We start from the raw sequence: 22720 nt of genomic DNA, 5'->3' as shown, positions 1-22720 counted from the left end.
GTGACTGAAAGAGAGAGGAGCAGGAACACCAGAGTAGATGAAGTCCCTGCCAGACAAGCTCACTGTCAGATTCAAAGTAAGAAACATCAGAAAAGAAACAGGAGAGAAATTTACATGAGCATGGAGCTCAGTGTGGAAGAGAGAAGCATTTTACTCTGAAGGCAGCTAGAGCGCACATCTGGCAGACAAAGTTCATTCTAATTCAGCAGGTTTCTTAAGGAGTTAGAAACTTACCAAATCAATAGAGTAAATATAGGAAAGCTCTGACAACAACTGCCTGCATCGAATGGTCAGCTGTGCATTGGTCTTCAAGAACAGTTCTCTTTAGGGAGAGAAAAACCAAGATCATTAGTGACCTCAAAGTCTTTGCACTATCAACCCCCACCATTCCCAGGAATCACATCCCCCTACCCGCCTGTCAAAAAAGCAAGCCCCAGATAACTTTGCAGTTGGGAAGATAATGACAGAAAGCAATACTGGCCTGTAATTTTCAGTCATGCTGACGTATTGCTTGCACCCTTTTCAATTTTGAGACACCAGTTTTAAGTGTTATAAAGCAATTATTTATATTACAATTGCATCAAAAGGCCCCATCATCTTATGCTCTGTATACACACACAATCCCCATCCCAGAGCGTTTAAAAGCTAAACAAGACAGGAGAAGGGAGCATAGTTACATATTTTACAGATGAGGAAACTGACGCAGAGATACAGTGACTTGCCCAAGGTCACACAAGAACTGAGGGAGATGATTTTGTGATTCTAGTCCAAATGCCTTAAATCACAAGAGCCTCTTTCCAATTACAGAATAAAAAGATGAATGGAATCACGGTGCCTTTACCTCTTAGCAGTGCATTCTTTTCTCAACTCATGCAGGGATTCTTTATGCATTTGAAGCCTCTGGTATTCAGTCTCAAATGCATTTCCTAGAGAAGAGAAATGATTAAAAACCTTTTAACAGCATTGTATATCCAGTGAACTGACTCAAGCTTCAATACTGGAACACTTCTGAAAATTAGATACAAGCTTGGGTACACAAATTTCTTCAATTACCATTAGGCATGTTCTCCACAGTATGCAGCCATATGAGGGAATAGAGTGAATAGCTGTAAAAACCACACCTCCCTCCCAGTAAAGGGAGAAATTCAGTCCACACACACTGTACACCAACCAAATACAGCCAATGGCAAATCCTAGTTCTCCTTTGACACCTGCCCACCCCAATCTCTATAGTTACAGAGGTATGCAGACAAAGTAGCTCAATTATTTCTACCGTTAGAGTTAAGGATAAAAAAAGAGTAGAGTTAAGGATAAGAGTTACCACGACACACCCCTCTATTTTTAGAGTATCAATATTCTTTGAATGTCCTATTTTTCAATCTACTATAAAGTCCCATGCTCAAATCAAAACTATTTTATTTGTGGTGCTCAGTCCATAGATCTTTAAAAAAAGAGATCAGCACTTAGTGTTAACAGAGTATATTAACAATATGCTTTATTCTGTACCAACAGACTGAGGGTTAAAGCATTTACTTAGATAGTAAGCTTCTTGGGGTAGGGACTGTTTTTGTACTGTGCCTAGTAGAATGGGGTCTGGCTCTATAATGTGAAACCTAGGCATTATTGCAATGTTAGTAATAATCCCTCATCCTTGACTAATTTAATTTGAGGTGTGTTATTATTACACCATCACTTACTGTGTTGTGACGTTGCTTTAGTACATGTCGGATATTGCTAACTGCTTGGATTAAGCATGGAGCTAAGGACAGGGTAGCCCTGTTACTCAATGGGGGGGAGGGGGAGAATAAGAACAGAAAATGTGGAAATGGCAGAGGTGCTTAATGACTTTTGTTTCAGTTTTCACCAAGAAGGTTGGTAGTGATTGGATGTCCAGCATAGTGAATGCCAGTGAAATAAGGTAGGATCAGAAGAGTCTAAAATAAGGAAAGAACAAGTTAAAAGTAAGTTGGACAAATTAGATGTCTTCAAGTCACCAGGGCCTGATGAAATGCATCCCAGAATAGTCAAGGAGCTGACTGAGGAGATCTCTGAGCCATTAGAAATTATATCTGAAAAGTCATGGAAGATGGGAGAGATTCCAGAAGACTGGAAAAGGGTAAATATGGTGCCCATCTATAAAAAGGGAAATAAGGACAACTCAGGGAATTACAGACCAGTCAGCTTAACTTCTGTACCTGAAAAGATAATGGAGCAAATAATTAAGCAATCAGTTTGCAAACATCTAAAAGATAATAAGGTGATAAGTAACAGTCAGCATGGATTTGTCAAAAACAAATCATGTCAAACCAACCTGACAGCTTTTTTAGACAAGGTAACAAGCCTTGTGGATAGAGGGGAAAGCAGTAGATGTGCTATATCTTGACTTTAGTAAAGCTTTTGATACGGTCTTGCATGACCTTCTCAAAAATAAATTAGGGAAATGCAACCTAAATGGAGCTACTATAAGGTGGGTGCAAAAGTGGTTGGAAAACTGTTCCCAGAGAGAGTATTTATCAGTGGTTCAGTCATGCTGTTCTGTTCAATATCTTCATCAAAGATTTAAGATAATGGCATACAGAGTAAAAAGTCTGCAGACAATTCCAAGCTGGGAGGAGTTGCAAGTGCTTTGGAGGATAGGATTAAAATTCAAAATGATCTCGACAAACTGGAGAAATGGTCTGAGGTAAACAGGATGAAATTCAATAAGGACAAATGTAAAGTACTCCATTAAGGAAGGAACAAATCAGTTGCACACACATAAAATGGGAAATTACTGCCTAGGAAGGAGTACTGTGGAAAGGGATCTGAGGGGTCATAGTGGACGACAAGCTAAATATGAGTCAACAGTGTAAAGCTGTTGCAAAAAAATCAAATAATCTGGGATGTATTAGAAGGAGTGTTGAAAGCAAGACATGAGAAGTAATTCTTCTGCTCGAAAACATGGATTTGTGCTGGAAATGGCCTAACCTGATGCTCACTTTAGATAAGCTATTACCAGCAGGACAGTGGGGTGGGAGGAGGTATTGTTTCATATTCTCTGTGTATATATAAAGTCTGCTGCAGTTTCCACGGTATGCATCTGATGAAGTGAGCTGTAGCTCATGAAAGCTCATGCTCAAATAAATTGGTGTGGGGGGGTGGAGGGTGAGAAAACCTGGATTTGTGCTGGAAATGGCCTAACCTGATGCTCACTTTAGATAAGCTATTACCAGCAGGACAGTGGGGTGGGAGGAGGTATTGTTTCATATTCTCTGTGTATATATAAAGTCTGCTGCAGTTTCCACGGTATGCATCTGATGAAGTGAGCTGTAGCTCACGAAAGCTCATGCTCAAATAAATTGGTTAGTCTCTAAGGTGCCACAAGGACTCCTTTTCTTTTTGCGAATACAGACTAACACGGCTGTTACTCTGAAACAGGAGTAGTGTGTCCAGTTCTGGGCCCCACATTTCAGGAAGGATGTGGACAAATTGGAGAGAGTCCAGAGAAGAGCAACAAAAATGCTTAAAGATCTAGAAAACGACCTATGAGGGAAACTTGAAAAAAAATTGGGTTTGTTTAGTCTGGAAAAAAGAGACTATTGAGAGGGGACATAACAGTTTAAGTATGTAAAGATTGTTACAAGTAGGAGGAAGAAAAAAAATTTTTTTCTTAATCTCTCAGGATAGGACAAGAAGCAACAGGCTTAAATTGCAGCAAGGGAGGTTTAGGTTGAACATTAGGAAAAAAACTTCCTAACTGTAGAGTGGTTAAGCATTGGAATAAATTGCCTAGGGAGGTTGTGGAATCTCCATCATTGGAGACTTTTAAGAGCAGGTTAGGCAACCACTTGTCAGGAATGGTCTAGATCATTAGTCCTGCCACGAGTGCAGGGGACTGGACTAGATGACCTCTCGAGGTCCCTTCCAGTTCTTTGACTTTCTTGGTGTGATCTCCACATACAGCAATCTTATGTGTTTTTAGCTGTTAGGCCTGATTGATATCAGACAAGTATTTTTGATGTCACTTCACTTGCATCTTCTAATATCACTCTGGTATGCTGTGACTTGATAATTCTTTTAATACAGAGCTTGCACAGGCTAAGTGCAAGCCTTTTGGACTCAAGATGTCACATATGGCTGCAAACTTTAAAGTGGGAATCCAGCTACGTATACAAGATGAAATGTTTCAGAGGAGCAGCAGCGTTAGTCTGTATCCGCAAAAAGAACAGGAATACTTGTGGCACCTTAGAGACTAACGATTTTATTAGAGCATAAGCTTTCGTGGGCTACAGCCCACTTCATTGGATGCACAGAATGGAACATATAGTAAGAAGTAATATATATACATACAGATAAGTTGGAAGTTGCCATACAAACTCTGAGAGGCTAATTAAGATGAGCTATTATCAGCAGGAGAAAAAACTTTTGCAGTGATAATCAGGATGGCCCATTTAGACGGCTGACAAGAAGGTATGAGGATACTTAACTTAGGGAAATAGATTCAATATGTGTAATGACCCAGCCACTCCCAGTCTCTATTCAAACCCAAGTTAATGGTATCTAGTTTGCATATTAATTCAAGCTCAGCAGTTTCCTGTTCGAGTCTGTTTTTGAAGCTTTTCTGTTGCAAAAATCGCCACCCTTAAATCTTTTAATGAGTGGCCAGAGAGGCTGAAGTGTTCTCCTACCTGTTTTTGAATGTCAGATTTGTGTCCATTTATTCTTTTGCATAGAGACTGTCCGGTTTGGCCAATGTACATGGTAGAGGGGCATTGCTGGCACATGATAGCATATATCACATTGGTAGATGTGCAGGTGAACGAGCCCCTGATGGCGTGGCTAATGTAATCAGGTCCTATGATGGTGTCACTTGAATAAATATGTGGACACAGTTGGCATCAGGCTTTGTTGCAAGGATAGGTTCCTGGGTTAGTGTTTTTGGTGTGTGGTTGCTGGAGAGTATTTGCTTCAGGTTGGGGGGCTATCCATAAGCCAGGACTGGTCTGTCTCCCAAGATCTGTGAGTGAAGGATCATTTTTCAGGATAGGCTGTAAATCTGTGATGATGCGTTGGAGAGGTTTTAGCTGGGGGCTCAAGGTGACAGCTAATGGTGTTTTGTTATTTTTTTGTTGGGCCTGTCCTGTAGTAGGTGACTTCTGGCTACTCTTCTGGCTCTGTCAATCTGTTTCTTCAGCAGGTGGGTACTGTAGTTTTAAGAATGCTTAATAGAGATCTTGTAGGTGTTTGTCTCTGTCTGAGGGATTAGAGCAAATGTGGTTGTATCTTAGAGCTTGGCTGTAGACAATGGATCGTGTGGTGTGTCCTGGATGGAAGCTGGAGGCATATAGGTAGGTATAGTGGTCAGCAGGTTTCCGGTATAGGGTGGTGTTTATGTAAACATCGCTTATTAGCACAGTAGTGTCCAGGAAATGGACCGCTTGTGTGGACTGGTCTAGGTTGAGGTTGATGATGGGATGGAAATTGTTGAAATCATGGTGGAATTCCTCAAGGGTTTCTTTTCCATGGGTCCAGATGATGAAGATGTCATCAATGTAGCGCAAGTAGAGTAGGAGTGTTAGCGGACGAGAGCTAAGGAAGCGTTGTTCTAAGTCAGCCATAAAAATGTTAGCATACTGTGGGGCCATGCAGCTACCCATAGCAGTGCCGCTGACTTGAAGCTATATCACTTTTGTAGTAGTTTTCATGCTCTCAAAGCAGGCTACTTGGCCTTTTGGATAGGGAGTTGTGAATATTGGCACTGGAAAATTCCTTTCATTCTGCACTCACCTTTGTCAAGTAACATATTTTGTTTCTTATGCAATAAGGCCACCTCTCGACCCAGTGCCTTCTTCTGCCTCTCCAGCTCATGCCGAAGCACCAAAATCTTCAACTGTAAACACTCACTCTTTTTTTTCTATTAAAAAAAAAGATTATCAATAAATATACCGAAAAGATTACCTGAATTAAACACAGTAACCGATTCAATTATGTGCATTCCCTGGCAGCAGCACCAAAGGTTGGGCTAACCAGTTGCCAAGAAACCATGCCTAAATTATAGTTACAAATAGGATTTTCAGTTATTGATTTTTTTTTTAACGGGAACATGCACACAATAATATGCTTCGAGGGCAGCAGAGGAAAAGGTATCAATGGAGACAGCATCATTTCCCAGAAACTAGCCTATCAAGTCTGGCTTTGTCTGATGTAACACCCAAGTCTGTTGGGAAGCTGCAGCATTTTGACTGGGTCTAGTATATATATTTTATATACTTCTTTGCACAGTAGCATCTGTACCTGTAGGGAAATATATCTGTACATACGGCATATGGAAAGACAGCTAGAAACACTGCACACCTGAAGCTGAGCCCTGATTTAGGGGGTGGGGCTTCTCTCACTAGGGGTCCTAAAAGGTAGCAGCCAGTCAGGCAGTGGCACAGACAGCTGCAGCAGCACAGGAGCTAGCAAACAGAGCTGTAAACAGGGGAGTTTGAGTGGGAGTTTGTCTTGTGGTGCTTGTTGTTTGTTGTGGGTGGTGGTGTTTTGGTGTGGTGTGTGTTTCCCAGATTAACAGGATTTAGGTGGAAAGGCAATGACAGAGACAGAGGCAGCAGTGGGAGTGACCCATGTAGCGGAAGACACAATGAAGATGACTGGATGTGGAAGCTGTGGTATGTACGTGATCCTGGAGGGGGCACCTGGTAAGAGAGTTTTGTCTGTATGAAATGCCGTCTGATAGAGCTGATGGAGGAAAAGATCCAAGGTTTGGAGATGCAGGTGGAAAGTCTGGTAGAGTTTAGGAAGGGGTTTGAGCAGATTATGGAGCAAAGACATGAGGTATCTGAAGGGAAAAGCTCAGACTTGCAGATGGAAGCAGGACTGGGGAATTCTGAGGGGAGACTGGGTGAGGAAAGTGGTCAGTGGAAGCATGTGACTAAAAGAACCAGGCAGAGGAAAAGACGGGCTAGTGAAGGAGAAATAGAGCTTAAGAATAGGTATGCAGAGTTGGAAAATGAAGGGGCTCAGCAGGTAGTCACTAAAGGTGGAAGGGCAAGGAAGAAGAGAAGAGCGGCTAGTCCTATAGGAAAAGGGGAAGAGTTAATGGAGATTACACCAAATATGAGCCCCAGGAGGATACAGGATGGGTTAAAGAGGATTACAAGGGAGAACAGGAATGGAAAGAACTTGCAGCCAGAGGGAACAGGGGATAGACTGGAGAATAGCACCGTCACTAGGAAAAGACAGGTCTATGTGATTGGGGACTCTTTACTGAGAAGAATAGATAGGCCTGTAACCAGAGCTGATCCAGAGAATAGGAGGGTGTACTGTCTTCCAGGTGCTAAGATACGGGATATAGACCTGAGGTTGAAAAGGATTCTAAAGGAAGCGGGAAAGAATCCCCTAATTATCCTTCATGTGGGAACAAATGATACGGCTAGATTCTCGCTGGAAAGTATTAAGGGAGACTATGCTAGGCTGGGGAAGACGCTTAAGGAAACTGAGGCTCAGGTGATCTCTAGGAACAGGCAGAATCCCACTAAAGAAGGGCAACAAAGGTGTGACAAGATTATGACTATCAACAGATGGCTTAGGCAGTGGTGCTATAAGGAGGGCTTTGGGATGTATGGCCACTGGGAGGCATTCATGGATAGAGGACAGTTCTCTTGGGATGGACTTCATCTGAGTAGGGAAGGAAATAGACTTCTAGGATGGAGGCTGGCACAACTGATTAAGAGAGCTTTAAACTAGGAATTAGGGGGAGATGGTTGGGAGATGTCCAGGTAATCTCCACGCCAGAATTTAGCATTGAGAGGAAAGAAAATTAAGTAAGAGTAGATACAGCCATGGGTAGGAGGAAGGGCAGTATAGATACAAGTCTAATAGGTTATACTGGTAGTAAAATAACCATGCCTAATAGGGTACAGAATGTGAGTGAGGCCAAACAGCAAAAATTAAGATGTTTGTACACTAATGCGAGGAGCCTAGGTAACAAAATGGAGGAACTAGAGCTATGGTGCAGGAAGTGAAACCAGATATTATAGGGATAACAGAAACATGGTGGAATACTAGTCATGACTGGACTACAGGTATTGAAGGGTATGTGCTGTTTAGGAAAGACTGAAATAAAGGTAAAGGTGGTGGAGTAGCACTGTATATCAATGGTGAGATAGAATGTAAAGAAATAAGAAGCGATGAAATGGATATGACTGAGTCTGTCTGGGCAAAAATTAAATTGGGGAAGAAAACTATTAGAGCCTCCCCTGGGATAGTGCTTGGGGTGTGCTATAGACCGCCGGGATCTAATTTGGATATGGATAGCGCCCTTTTTAATGTTTTTAATAAAGTAAATACTAATGGAAACTGTGTGATCACGAGAGACTTTAACTTCCCAGATATAGACTGGAGGACGAGTGCTAGTAATAGTAATAGGGCTCAGATTTTCCTAGATGCGATAGCTGATGGATTCCTTCAGCAAGTAGTTGCTGAACCGACTAGAGGGGATGCCATTTTAGATTTGGTTTTGGTGAGTAGCGAGGATCTCATAGAAGAAATGGTTGTAGGGGATAATCTTGGCTCAAGTGATCATGAGCTAATTCAGTTCAAACTGAACGGAAGGATTAACAAAAATAAATCTGCAACTAGGGTTTTTGATTTCAAAAGGGCTGACTTTCAAAAATTAAGGAATTAGTTAGGGAAGTGGATTGGACTGAAGAATTTATGGATCTAAAGGTAGAGGAGGCCTGGGATTATTTTAAATCAAAGCTGCAGAAGCTATCGGAAGCCTGCATCCCAAGTAAGGGGAAAAAATTCATAGGCAGGAGTTGTAGACCAAGCTGGATGAGCAAGCATCTCAGAGAGGTGATTAAGAAAAAGCAGAAAGCATATAGGGAGTGGAAGAAGGGAGGGATCCACAAGGAAAGCTACATTATTGAGGTCAGAACATGTAGGGATAAAGTGAGACAGGCTAAAAGTCAAGTAGAGTTGGACCTTGCAAAGGGAATTAAAACCAATAGTAAAAGGTTCTATAGTCATATAAATAAGAAGAAAACAAAGAAAGAAGAAGTGGGACCACTAAACACTGAGGATGGAGTGGAGGTCAAGGATAATCTAGGCATGGCCCAAAATCTAAACAAATACTTTGCCTCAGTCTTTAATAAGACTAAAGAGGATCTCAGGGATAATGGTAGCATGACAAACGGGAATGAGGATATGGAGGTAGACATTACCATATTTGAGGTAGAAGCGAAATTCAGACAGCTTAATGGGACTAAATTGGGGGGCCCAGATAATCTTCATCCAAGAATATTAAAGGAATTGGCAGAAGAAATTGCAAGCCCATTAGCAAGATTTTTTAATGAATCTGTAAACTCAGGGGTTGTACTGTATGATTGGAGAATTGCTAACATAGTTCCTACTTTTAAGAAAGGGAAAAAAAGTGATCCGGGTAATTATAGGCCTGTTAGTTTCACATCTGTAGCATGCAAGGTCTTGGAAAAAATTTTGAAGGAGAAGGTAGTTAAGGACAGTGAAGTCAATGGTAAATGGAACAAAATACAATATGGTTTTACAAAAGGTAGATCGTGCCAAACCAACCTGATCTCCTTCTTTGAGAAAGTAACAGATTTTTTAGACAAAGGAAACGCAGTGGATCTAATTTACCTAGATTTTAGTAAGACATTTGATACTGTGCCACATGGGGAATATTAAATTGGATAAGATGGGGATCAATAGGAAAACTGAAAGGTGGATAAGGAATTGGTTAAAGGGGAGACTACAACGGGTCCTACTGAAAGGTGAACTGTCAGGCTGGAGGGAGGTTATCAGTGGAGTTCCTCAAGGATCGGTTTTGGGACCACTCTTTTTATTACTGACCTTGGCACAAAAAGTGGGAATGTGCTAATAAAGTTTGCAGATGATACAAAGCTGGGAGGTACTGCCAATTTAGAGAAGGACAAGGATACCCTACAGGAGGATCTGGATGACCTTGTAAACTGGAGTAATAGTAATAGGATGAAATTTAATAGTGAGAAGTGTAAGGTCATGCATTTAGGGATTAATAACAAGAATTTTAGTTATAAGCTAGGGATGCATCAATTAGAAGTAACGGAGGAGGAAAAGGACCTTGGAGTATTGGTTGATCATAAGATGACTATGAGCTGCCAATGTGATATGGCTGTGAAAAAGTTAATGCGGTCTTGGGATGCATCAGGAGAGGTATTTCCAATAGGGATAAGGAGGTTTTAGTACCGTTATACAAGGCACTGGTGAGACCTCACCTGGAATACTGTTTGCAGTTCTAGTCTCCCATGTTTAAGAAGGATGAATTCAAACTGGAACAGGTACAGAGAAGGGCTACTAGGATGATCCGAGGAATGGAAAACTTGTCCTATGAAAGGAGACTCAGGGAGCTTAGCTTGTTTAGCCTAACTAAAAGAAGGTTGAGGGGAGATATGATTGCTCTCTATAAATATATCAGAGAGATAAATACCAGAGAGGGAGAGGAATTATTTAAGCTCAGTACCAATGTGGACACAAGAACAAATGGATATAAACTGGCCACTAGGAAATTTAGACTAGAAATTAGACGAAGGCTTTTAACCATCAGAGGAGTGAAGTTTTCGAATAGCCTTCCGAGGGAAGCAGTGGGGGCAAAAGATCTATCTGGCTTTAAGATTAAACTTGATAAGTTTATGGAGGAGATCGTATGATGGGATAACATGGTTTTGGTAATTAAATATTCATGGTAAATAGGCCCAATGGCCTGTGATGGGCTATTAGATGAGGTGAGATCCGAGTTACCCAGGAAAGAATTTTCTGTAGTATCTGGCTGATGAATCTTGCCCATATGCTCAGGGTTTAGCTCATCGCCATATCTGGGGTCGGGAAGGAATTTTCCTCCAGGGCAGATTGGAAGAGGCCCTGGAGGTTTTTCGCCTTCCTCTGTAGCATGGGGCACGGGTCACTTGCTGGAGGATTCTCTGCTCCTTGAAGTCTTTAAACTACAATTTGAGGACTTCAAGAGCACATATAGGTGTGAGGGTTTTTTTTGTAGGAGTGGTGGGTGAAATTCTGTGGCCTGCGTTGTGCAGGAGGTCAGACTAGACGATCATAATGGTCCCTTCTGACCTAAATATCTATGAATCTATGAATCAGTACTAAAGACAATGAACCAAATTTTGAAAGAGCCACTCATCAAAATATACACCAAATCTTTGGATCTAAAGGTTTGTCACGTGAGTAAAATGAATAATTACTTTTCACCCACTCTATAGTTAACAGGATTAAACATGGATATTCCATATTTTGTCAAAACCTTTGCCTAGTTTGAGACACTTACTGAAATTAGTTCAGTATTCTCAGTCCAGGACCTAGCACATCACAAAATGATTGGCTTTTTTTTTTTCAAAGGGATACAAGGCGCCAGAAGCCTGCCAATGGATGCCAATATAAATTTCTAAATGAAGTCACCATGAACAGTTTTGGCTATATTAGCTCACAGCTCTGAACTGAGCTCAGCTGTTCTGTGAGAGAAACTAGTGCTAATATGTTGCTTCTCTCTAAAAGCCAGTGAGGACAAGAATACAAAGCTATAACTAAATCACAGTAAATATTTATAATGGCTGTGTCATTTGTGTGTTTGAGAAGTTGTTACATGCATTGCGCTGAGCCCAAAAGACTGGGCTGCAAAGTAGTACAATTATTAGACTCAACCCAAACAACTAGAAACCACCACACTTTTTTTCCACTGGTAGATCATTAATCCCAATCTCTAAAATTTTATTTTTGCTGGCAAATGTTGTGTTCATTATACAGTTGATGTTTACGCATTAGCAATGTAAAATATAAAGTGACCTATTAATCCCCCCCCACCTTCTCCGTTATGTAGATGTAATCCAAAATCCAATACATTGCACTTTCCAGATAAGTTTCCATTCAAAATAGCTGATATTAAATGTAAAGGGTGTTTTATACTGAAGTTTTAAAAGATGCTTGTGTCCATTGGGCATCATTTAACTGCATTCTTTTAAGGAAGTCTGCAAGAGTAAGATTTCAAAGTTGAATGTCAAAGCCTACCAGTCCATTGCTTGTGGATGTAAGTCTCAGTTTTTCTTCAATCTCCCTTCCTATTTTCTGAACAGTTACCTGAGTCTGTTTAATTGCACACTGGGCTCTATGAAGCCTGAAAATAAAACACAAGTTATAGAAGGAATGAAATATTTTTTATATAATGTGCCCTTGTAATGAATATACTGGTTACTCCAAACAGCAGAAACAGTATGAACCCAAAACTACTGACTCCCATTTTAAAAGGGGAAGAATACCAATGGTCTCTTTAGATACTGAGGTTTTGTAATTAGATGTCCAAAATGTACCCCTACGGTCTTAACTCTGCCATGTGTGTCAAATGTCCTCCCCATTAGCTAGGTTGAGACTCACATCACAGAACTTCATAGTGCGTCTACAGGAGATTAGGTAAGTGGGATATGATGGGCTGTCAGAGGGGAGCCCCCACTGTGCCACAACTAACTGGAAGTTGCGAGACCTAAGCGGATGAAGATCTGGATATTATGGGGTGGTTATTACATTTTCAGCACCCCTCAATCTAGCTAACGGGAGCAGGAGGGGAGATGGGCACTCACCACATACTGCTGAATCTATTTTTAACTAGAAATTAAAAGAACTGTGAAGGAATGTAATGGCAAAACAAGCTTAAAAAGCTTTAAAAAAGCTTAAAACTCCTTCCCAGAGCACTAGAAAGTACCATAGGGGAATCTAGCACTTCCAATACTATTCGGGAGAAGAGGAGCGGACTCTGAAAAGATAAACATGTCAAATACTTCCCATAAGGCACATAATTTAGCTTTAATTAACTCACCAATACTATAAAGCAACTGGTAAAACAACGGGGCCATACTTATGACTATAAGAAAACGTTTGCTTTACAAGATAGTTCATCTTATCAATTTGGCTCAGAAAGGACCCTACAGAATAGCAGCATTTTATATTCACTTTGCACAGGTGTAAGCATCTACATGGGGTGTAAAGTGATTGAGAATAAGGCATATTCGCTTTAAACTGTCAAGGGAACAGAACATGGGAAATTTCCAATACTCCATGCTCTCATAAAGCATAGGAGGAGTTTTCAAAGGATTCAAAGGGGAGTTCAGTGCTCAGTTCCCTTTAGAAATCCCAAACCATGAGTCCAGAAACAAAAACAGCAACTCAAGAGCCCCATCAGAGATTTTTTCTATTTAAGACAAAACAATCGGTCAGGGATGGTATAGGTATACTTGGTCCTCCCTCAGTGCAAGGGGATGGAATAGATTACTCTAGAGGTCCCTTCCAAACCTACACTTCCATGATTATATGAAGTCACATTGTTCCTCAGCCAGTTAAAACATATTCAGAATAGAGATACAAAACAGAATCCACCTAAACAAGGTTTCAAGGTGAGACTATGCTTACAGTAAGGATCTCAATTTACTCCAAAAATTGAATTTTTTTAAAATCAAAGTCAGTATTGCCAAAAACACAAAGCAGCCTGAAACAATGGTAGTATGTGAATGCTCATGAGTTCCGAAATACAAGGGATTCATGGCCATTATGCATGACGAGTTTGTACCATAGATTGTTTTAGACAGGCCATGCCAGTGGTGTAGATTGTTATCCCAAAGGAAGTACAGCTAGAGATTCTAGTTTGAATTTGCTTCTGAACTGGCAGTGCACTCCGCTCCTGTGGCATGACACGTATACAGAACAGCAGTGAAAACTCAGCTGCACAAGTGCTATTGACTGGAACTTGAGAGAGAACTACCTTAATTCTTGACCAGAGGACAGGTCCTGGGATGTGAAGCCTTCGAGAGACTATCATCTGAAATCCAGTGTAGGTGAACTCAACTGTCTTCAAGTCTGGATGCAGGGCCGAGCTGTTGGCCAATTTGTTCCCATGTAATAATTGTAATTTAATAGCTTAGATGCCTGAATATTTTGTTTCCTTATTTTCAGGTGATGATAATTTCATATGGAAAGGTACTACCCTGTAGTGAGACAAACATGCCACTGCCATAGTGCCTTTTAGCTAAGTCGTCCTATTATGAAATGACTGACACTGATCAAAATAAAAATATCGCGAGTCCCACACATGAAGTGCATTGCTCGTGCATGGAGGTGAGGGAATGAACCTCTGAAGGGTATTTGTATTCATTTTAAACTAAAACGGGTCAACAGTATTAGTAATCTCCACTACAGTATTGTAACTGCCTTTGCACTGTAAGGGTATGTCTACACTACGGAATAAGGTCGAATTTATAGAAGTCTGTTTTTTAGAAATCGGTTTTATATATTCGAGTGTGTGTGTCCCCACAGAAAATGCTCTAAGTGCATTAAGTGCATTAACTCGACGGAGTGCTTCCACAGTACCGAGGCTAGAGTCGACTTCCGGAGCGTTGCACTGTGGATAGCTATCCCACAGTTCCCGCAGTCTCCGCTGCCCATTGGAATTCTGGGTTGAGATCCCAATGCCTGATGGGGCTAAAACATTGTTGCGGGTGGTTCTGGGTACATATTGTCAGGCCCCCCCTTCCCTCCCTCCCTCCATGAAAGCAAGGGCAGACAATCGTTTCGCGCCTTTTTTCCTGAGTTACCTGTGCAGACGCCATACCACGGCAAGCATGGAGCCCGCTCAGGTAACCGTCACCCTATGTCTCCTGGGTGCTGGCAGACACGGTACTGCATTGCTACACAGTAGCAGCAACCCATTGCCTTCTGGCAGCAGACGGTGCAATACGACTGGTAGCCGTCCTCGTTGTGTCCGAGGTGCTCCTGGCCACGTCGGCTGGGAGCACCTGGGCAGACGTGGGCGCAGGGACTAAATTTGGAGTGACTTGACCAGGTCATTCTCTTTAGTCCTGCAGTGAGTCCTATTGAACCATCTTATGGTGAGCAGGCAGGCGATATGGATTGCTAGCAGTCGTACTGTACCATCTTCTGCCGGGCAGGCAAGAGATGAGGATGGCTAGAAGTCGTACTGTACCATCTTCTGCTGGGCAGCCATGAGATGTGGATGGCATGCAGTCCTTCTGCACCGTCTGCTGCCAGCCAAAGATGTAAAAGATAGATGGAGTGGATCAAAACAAGAAATAAACCAGATTTGTTTTGTACTCATTTGCCTCCTCCCCCGTCTAGGGGACTCATTCCTCTAGGTCACACTGCAGTCAGTCACAGAGAAGGTACAGCGAGGTAAATCTAGCCATGTATCAATCAGAGGCCAGGCTAACCTCCTTACTCCAATAAGAACAATAACTTAGGTGCACCATTTCTTATTGGAACCCTCCGTGAAGTCCTGCCTGAAATACTCCTTGATGTAAAGCCACCCCCTTTGTTGATTTTAGCTCCCTGAAGCCAACCCTGTAAGCTGTGTCGTCAGTCGCCCCTCCCTCCGTCAGAGCAACGGCAGACAATTGTTTCGCGCCTTTTTTCTGTGCGGACACCATACCAAGGCAAGCATGGAGGCCGCTCAGCTCACTTTGGCAATTAGGAGCACATTAAACACCACACGCATTATCCAGCAGTATATGCAGCACCAGAACCTGGCAAAGCGATACCGGGCGAGGAGGCGACGCCAGCGCGGTCACGTGAGTGATCAGGACATGGACACAGATTTCTCTGAAAGCATGGGCCCTGCCAATGCATGCATCATGGTGCTAATGGGGCAGGTTCATGCTGTGGAACGCCGATTCTGGGCTCGGGAAACAAGCACAGACTGGTGGGACCGCATAGTGTTGCGGGTCTGGGACGATTCCCAGTGGCTGCGAAACTTTTGCATGCGGAAGGGCACTTTCATGGAACTTTGTGACTTGCTTTCCCCTGCCCTGAGGCGCATGAATTCCAAGATGAGAGCAGCCCTCACAGTTGAGAAGCGAGTGGCAATAGCCCTGTGGAAGCTTGCAACGCCAGACAGCTACCGGTCAGTTGGGAATCAATTTGGCGTGGGCAAGTCTACTGTTGGGGCTGCTGTGATGCAAGTAGCCCATGCAATCAAAGATCTGCTGATATCAAGGGTAGTGACCCTGGGAAATGTGCAGGTCATAGTGGATGGCTTTGCTGCAATGGGATTCCCTAACTGTGGTGGGGCCATAGACAGAACCCATATCCCTATCTTGGCACTGGAGCACCAAGCCGCCGAGTACATAAACCGCAAGGGGTACTTTTCAATAGTGCTGCAAGCTCTGGTGGATCACAAGGGACGTTTCACCAACATCAACATGGGATGGCCGGGAAAGGTACATGACGCTCGCATCTTCAGGAACTCTGGTCTCTTTCAAAAGCCGCAGGAAGGGACTTTATTCCCAGACCAGAAAATAACTGTTGGGGATGTTGAAATGCCTATATGTATCCTTGGGGACCCAGCCTACCCCTTAATGCCATGGCTCAAGAAGCCGTACACAGGCAGCCTGGACAGTAGTCAGGAGCTGTTCAACTACAGGCTGAGCAAGTGCAGAATGGTGGTAGAATGTGCATTTGGACGTTTAAAGGCACACTGGCGCAGTTTACTGACTCGCTTAGACCTCAGCGAAACCAATATTCTCACTGTTATTACTGCTTGCTGTGTGCTCCACAATATCTGTGAGAATAAGGGGGAGACGTTTATGGCGGGGTGGGAGGTTGAGGCAAATCGCCTGGCTGCTGGTTACGCGCAGCCAGACACCAGGGCGGTTAGAAGAGCACAGGAGGGCGTGGTACGCATCAGAGAAGCTTTGAAAACCAGTTTCATGACTGGCCAGGCTACGGTGTGAAAGTTCTGTTTGTTTCTCCTTGATGAAACCCCCCGCCCCTTGGTTCACTCTACTTCCCTGTAAGCTAACCACCCTCCCCTCCTCCCTTCGATCACTGCTTGCAGAGGCAATAAAGTCATTGTTGCTTCACATTCATGCATTCTTTATTCATTCATCACACAAATAGGTAGCCCAGGAGGGGTGGTGGAGGAGGGAAGGAAAATGCCACACAGCACTTTAAAAGTTTACAACTTTAAAATTTATTGAATGCCAGCCTTCTTTTTTTGGCCAATCCTCTGTGGCGGAGTGGCTGGTTGGCCGGTGGCCCCCCCACAGCGTTCTTGGGTGTCCGGGTGTGGAGGCTATGGAACCTGGGGAGGAGGGCGGTTGGTTACACAGGGGCTGTAATGGCAGTCTGTGCTCCAGCTGCCTTTGCTGCAGCTCAACCATACACTGGAGCATACTGGTTTGGTCCTCCAGCGGCCTCAGCATTGAATCCTGCCTCCTCATCACAGTGCCGCCACATTTGAGCTTCAGCCCTCTCTTCAGCCTGCCACCTCTCTTCCCGGTCATTTTGTGCTTTCCTGCACTCTGACATTATTTGCCCCCATGCATTCGTCTGTGCTCTGTCAGTGTGGGAGGACAGCATGAGCTCTGAGAACATTTCATCTCGAGTGCGTTTTTTCTTCTTTCTAAGCTTCACTAGCCTCTGGGAAGGAGAAGATCCTGTGATCATTGAAACACATGCAGCTGGTGGAGAGAAAAAAAGGGACAGCGGTATTTAAAAAGACACATTTTATAAAACAGTGGCTACACTCTTTCAGGGTAAACCTTGCTGTTAACATTACATACATAGCATATGTGCTTTTGTTACAAGGACACATTTTGCCTCCCCCCACCACGTGGCTACCCCCTCAACCCTCCCTGTGGCTAACAGCGGGGAACATTTCTGTTTAGCCACAGGCAAACAGCCCAGCGGGAATGGGCTCCTTTGAGTGTCCCCTGAAGAAAAGCACTCTATTTCAACCAGGTGACCATGAATTATATCTCACTCTCCTGAGGATAACACAGAGAGATAAAGAACGGATGTTGTTTGAACGCCAGCAAACATACACTGCAATGCTTTGTTGTACAATGATTCCCGAGTACGTGTTACTGGCCTGGAGTGGTAAAGTGTCCTACCATGAAGGATGCAATAAGGCTGCCCTCCCCAGAAACCTTTTGCAAAGGCTTTGGGAGTACATCCAGGAGAGCCGCGAATGCCAGGGCAAAGTAATCCTTTCACATGCTTGCTCTTAAACCATGTATAGTATTTTAAAAAGGTACACTCACCAGAGGTCCCTTCTCCGCCTGCTGGGTCCAGCAGGCAGCCTTGGGTGGGTTCGGGGGGTACCGGCTCCAGGTCCAGGGTGAGAAACAGTTCCTGGCTGTCGGGAAAAACGGTTTCTCCGCTTGCTTGCTGTGAGCTATCTATAACCTCATCATCATCGTCTTCGTCCCCAAAACCTGCTTCCGTATTGCCTCCATCTCCATTGAAGGAGTCAAACAACACAGCTGGGGTAGTGGTGGCTGAACCCCCTAAAATGGCATGCAGCTCATCATAGAAGTGGCATGTTTGGGGCTCTGACCTGGAGTGGCCGTTCGCCTCTCTGGTTTTCTGGTAGGCTTGCCTCAGCTCCTTCAGTTTCACGCGGCACTGCTTCGGGTCCCTGTTATGGCCTCTGTCCTTCATGCCCTGGGAGATTTTGACAAAGATTTTGGCATTTCAAAAACTGGAACGGAGTTCTGATAGCACGGATTCCTCTCCCCATACAGCGATCAGATCCTGTACCTCCCGTTCGGTCCATGCTGGAGCTCTTTTGCGATTCTGGGACTCCATCATGGTCACCTCTGCTGATGAGATCTGCATGGTCACCTGCAGCTTGCCACGCTGGCCAAACAGGAAATGAGATTCAAAAGTTCGCGGTTCTTTTCCTGTCTACCTGGCCAGTGCATCTGAGTTGAGAGTGCTGTCCAGAGTGGGCACAATGGAGCACTCTGGGATAGCTTCCGGAGACCAATACCGTCGAATTGTGTCCACAGTTCCCCAATTTCGAGCCAGCAAGGCCGATTTAAGCGCTAATCCACTTGTCAGGGGTGGAGTAAGGAAATCGATTTTAAGAGCCCTTTAAGTCGAAATAAAGGGCTTCATCGTGTGGACAGGTGCAGGTTTACATTGATTTAATGCTGCTAAATTCGACCTAAAGTCCTAGTGTAGACCAGGGTTAAGTATGGGATAGCTCCATATAGAACAAATTTTCCATAACTTAGTTTAGAGAGGTTTTCTTAAATTTTTGCATTAATGGGTAATTGCTTGAACTACATTCTTAGAGATTTTTAAGAACAGGATTTAGTGCTGCATTTGTAAAGCCAATCTTATATTTTTTGCTGTCAGTCACCTCAATACTGCTCTCTACTTACTCATAAGTACTAAACCCAGTTGGTTAGCATTTTGAAGTCAGGATTTCCTGACACGTTCACACTAATTACAGTAGCTCCACCTGCTCCAAGAATCTGCAGTTTTACACTTGCAATTCAGATAGAATACTTAGAGATGGAGAAGTGGCAGCAGCAGAATTGCAGTGGCATTTTAGAGACAGTCCACTACGTCAATGTGGGCAGCCACAAACCATGACGCACATTGTTGAGGACTGCAAAATGACAGCTTCCCGGAGGTGTTTATGCTCTGAACATTGCTGATAAGAACGCTTGATCGGTTTGGCTTGATCCGATTGCATAAACCAAATAAATAATAAATGACCAACTACAACTCTTGATCCAAAGAGCCAACTCCCAAACACCTGTTTATACCAAGGACTTTACATATTAAAACTAAGTAAGTTTATCTATATTGGACTACAATGCATCTTGAAGATAATACGTTAGTCTGCACCAGTAATTCCTCCATGAATTTTAGAAGACTTGTCCTAATAAAGACACACAGATTGAAGTTTGTTACCCTGTAACTTTCCCCCACTTTTATCTCCATTCTAAACAATTGGGAATTATTCCTTTTAGAAATTTGCGGAGACTGATGAAAGGATCCACTTCCAGCTTTCATAATATTTTAATAAGGCTAAAATACTAGTTTTCTTTTTCAAATATCCATAGTTATTAGCATTCTTCAAAACAGTTTGGCTCCCCACAATGGAAGCAGATGTTAAATTTCAACATGCACAATATAGTTTTGTGTTCAAAGCTTTACATATCAGCATACCCACAGCTAGCTCAGAATTCAACTGCCCTAAGCAGCTAAAGGGATACTTATGGAGAAAGGTTGCAAATACACACCACTAGAACAGGGAGCCAGGTCCCCAGCAAGCTGAGGAACTCCATGGGGTAATGAGAGCAGACAGGAAAACCAAACATGCCTGCTTCCCAGAGTCATGGACTCTCTAGGACACAGATAACTTCCTGACCCACATGGAATTCTGTACAGTTAAGATGAGTTCTCAATCAGACTGTTCACATTTCTGTCATGCAAAGTTCCTACACAAAAAAAAGACTCTTCTCAGTTCTGTCTTCAGTGCACAGGAACTGATTTAATTCAACAAGCTCACTAGCATTTGCTTTTGATCTTGATCTATGTCCTCTCCCTTCTATCTTCAGTGGTATGAATCCTCATTTCAATCTTATGCTAAATAATTCCTTTGAAATTCTTTTGTTTATTCTTCAAAGTGTTTGCAGATTCTGCTGTCCAACCCTTTCAGTCAAGCTACACATTTCATTCCTTTAAAATCCCCCCCAGAAACAATTCCTCCAGAACCCTGTTTTCTATAGGGTTTCTCTGAATTCACTGCAATTTATCCATGTATGTCTAGGATTAAGATGCCCAGAAATGAACACCATTTTCCAGTTATGTCGCATAGGCATGTAGAGACGTTCCAGTGATGGGATAAATATACAGTTCAAACGTGCATTGGCTTATTTTGCTGCCATATCATAGGGCAGACTTCTGTTTAATTTGCTGTCCTATTGACTGTGCTGTCTCAGCTTCATTGGTTTCCAGGATACTCCTTTTCAAAGGTCTGGATCATTTCCCCCCGCCCCCACACATTAGCTACAGATGGAGGCGGCCTGGGTCTATGCTAGGGAATTAGTTGAGTATAACTGAAATCCACACCCCGAGCGATGCAGTTCAGCCCACTGAACACCCAGTGTAGACAGCGGTACATCAATGTGAGAATTCTCCCTTCGCCCTAACGACTGGCTTTCAGGGAGGTGGTTTATCTACTCTAACAGGAGAGCCCCTCCTGTCAGCACAAGTAGTGTCTTCACTGAAGCAGTGCAACTGCACCGCTGCAGCATTTTAAGTGTACACAAGCCCACAGGAAAAGACAGAATATTGCGTTTTCCCCCTGGCTTCAACCCCCTTTAGTTCTTTTATGCTTAACTTCAAATCATTCTGGGCCCCTTTGTATTTTCTTCTTTCAAAACTTTGCTGGCATTTGCTGCTCATCACAAATTGGTATCAGTACTAAGAGTGGGCCGTTTTACTCAGTTTTCTACATCAGCAAAGGTACTGAGTAAAATTTTCAAAAGTGCCTAAGTGACTTAGGAGCCAGAATCCAATTTATGTCCCATTTTTCAAAAGCAGAAAATGAAAACAAGACTTAGGCACTTTTGAAAATAATATGCATTGACAGAGCTCTGGCTAATATTTTATTTTAATTTTTTTTAAAGCAAAGTATTTTTATAAAGCCACAGCTCTCAGGCACATTGTGCAATATTTCAACTAGTACCCGCCAGGAATCTCTCTACTTTCAGAATTTCTCATGTTGAGAGGTTTTAGTCGTCTCATGCTCACAGTAAGGTCGATAAACATTGCAGATATTCATACAGGCTTCCTTAAGCCAGTACATACTTTAGCAGGATATTTTTTCAAGGTGGTGAATTTATATGCCAGTTATTCCAGACCTATTCAACCTGCCCACAGGATAATTTTATATGACAATTCAGTCCCACAATCAAATCCTCTTCTATTAAATGAGAGACTTTAAAATTTAAACCAAATATCAGGCAGACATATTCCAGTCATTTCCTTGTGGTAAGAAACAAAAATTGCTTAACTGTTATATTTGATTACGTTTGGATTAAGTTTAGAAGTGTGTGCAACAAGAGTGATGTAGTGGTGGGAGTCTGCTATAGACCACCGGACCAGGGGGATGAGGTAGATGAGGCTTTCTTCTGGCAGCTCACGGAAGCTACTAGATCGCATGCCCTGATTCTCATGGGTGACTTTAATTTTCCTGATATCTGCTGGGAGAGCAATACTGCGGTGCATAGACAATCCAGGAAGTTTTTGGAAAGCGTAGGGGACAATTTCCTGGTGCAAGTGCTAGAGGAGCCAACTAGGGGGGGCGCTTTTCTTGACCTGCTGCTCACAAACCAGGTAGAATTAGTGGGGGAAGCAAAAGTGGATGGGAATCTGGGAGGCAGTGACCATGAGTTGGTTGAGTTCAGGATCCTGACGCAGGGAAGAAAGGTAAGCAGCAGGATACGGACCCTGGACTTCAGGAAAGCAGACTTCAACTTCCTCAGGGAACGGATGGCCAGGATCCCCTGGGGGACTAACTTGAAGGGGAAAGGAGTCCAGGAGAGCTGGCTGTATTTCAAGGAATCCCTGTTGAGGTTACAGGGACAAACCATCCCGATGAGTCGAAAGAATAGTAAATATGGCAGGCGTCCGGCTTGGCTTAACGGTGAAATCCTAGCGGATCTTAAACATAAAAAAGAAGCTTACAAGAAGTGGAAGGTTGGACATATGACCAGGGAAGAGTATAAAAATATTGCTCGGGCATGTAGGAATGAAATCAGGAGGGCCAAATCGCACCTGGAGCTGCAGCTAGCGAGAGATGTCAAGAGTAACAAGAAGGGTTTCTTCAGGTATGTTGGCAACAAGAAGAAAGCCAAGGAAAGTGTGGGACCCT

General features: G+C 43.1%; 2 protein-coding genes across 2 annotated transcripts in view; both read right to left on the bottom strand.

Moving 5' to 3' along the window:
• The window catches only part of UVRAG (UV radiation resistance associated), a 166408-nt gene that overhangs the window by 81966 nt on the left and 61722 nt on the right, over positions 1–22720 (bottom strand). Inside the window, exons 7-10 of the mRNA XM_077841751.1 lie at positions 12052–12157; positions 5767–5893; positions 842–926; positions 235–322 (exon numbers count right to left, since the gene is read on the bottom strand). Of these exons, the coding sequence (XP_077697877.1) occupies positions 235–322; positions 842–926; positions 5767–5893; positions 12052–12157 (406 nt within the window). The remainder of the gene's footprint in view (positions 1–234; positions 323–841; positions 927–5766; positions 5894–12051; positions 12158–22720) is intronic.
• Positions 16934–18483, bottom strand: LOC144279983 (uncharacterized). Its single transcript, XM_077841686.1, has 2 exons — positions 18084–18483; positions 16934–17501 (listed from the first exon to the last, which is right to left on the bottom strand). The coding sequence occupies exons 1-2, from the start codon at positions 18481–18483 to the stop codon at positions 17194–17196; spliced, it is 708 nt and encodes a 235-aa protein (XP_077697812.1). The 3' UTR covers positions 16934–17193.

Source organism: Eretmochelys imbricata, chromosome 1, assembly GCF_965152235.1.
Source record: "Eretmochelys imbricata isolate rEreImb1 chromosome 1, rEreImb1.hap1, whole genome shotgun sequence".
Taxonomy (NCBI): domain Eukaryota; kingdom Metazoa; phylum Chordata; order Testudines; family Cheloniidae; genus Eretmochelys; species Eretmochelys imbricata.
Note: the sequence above shows the minus strand (reverse complement) of the source record. Positions and strands in the feature narration are given on the sequence as shown.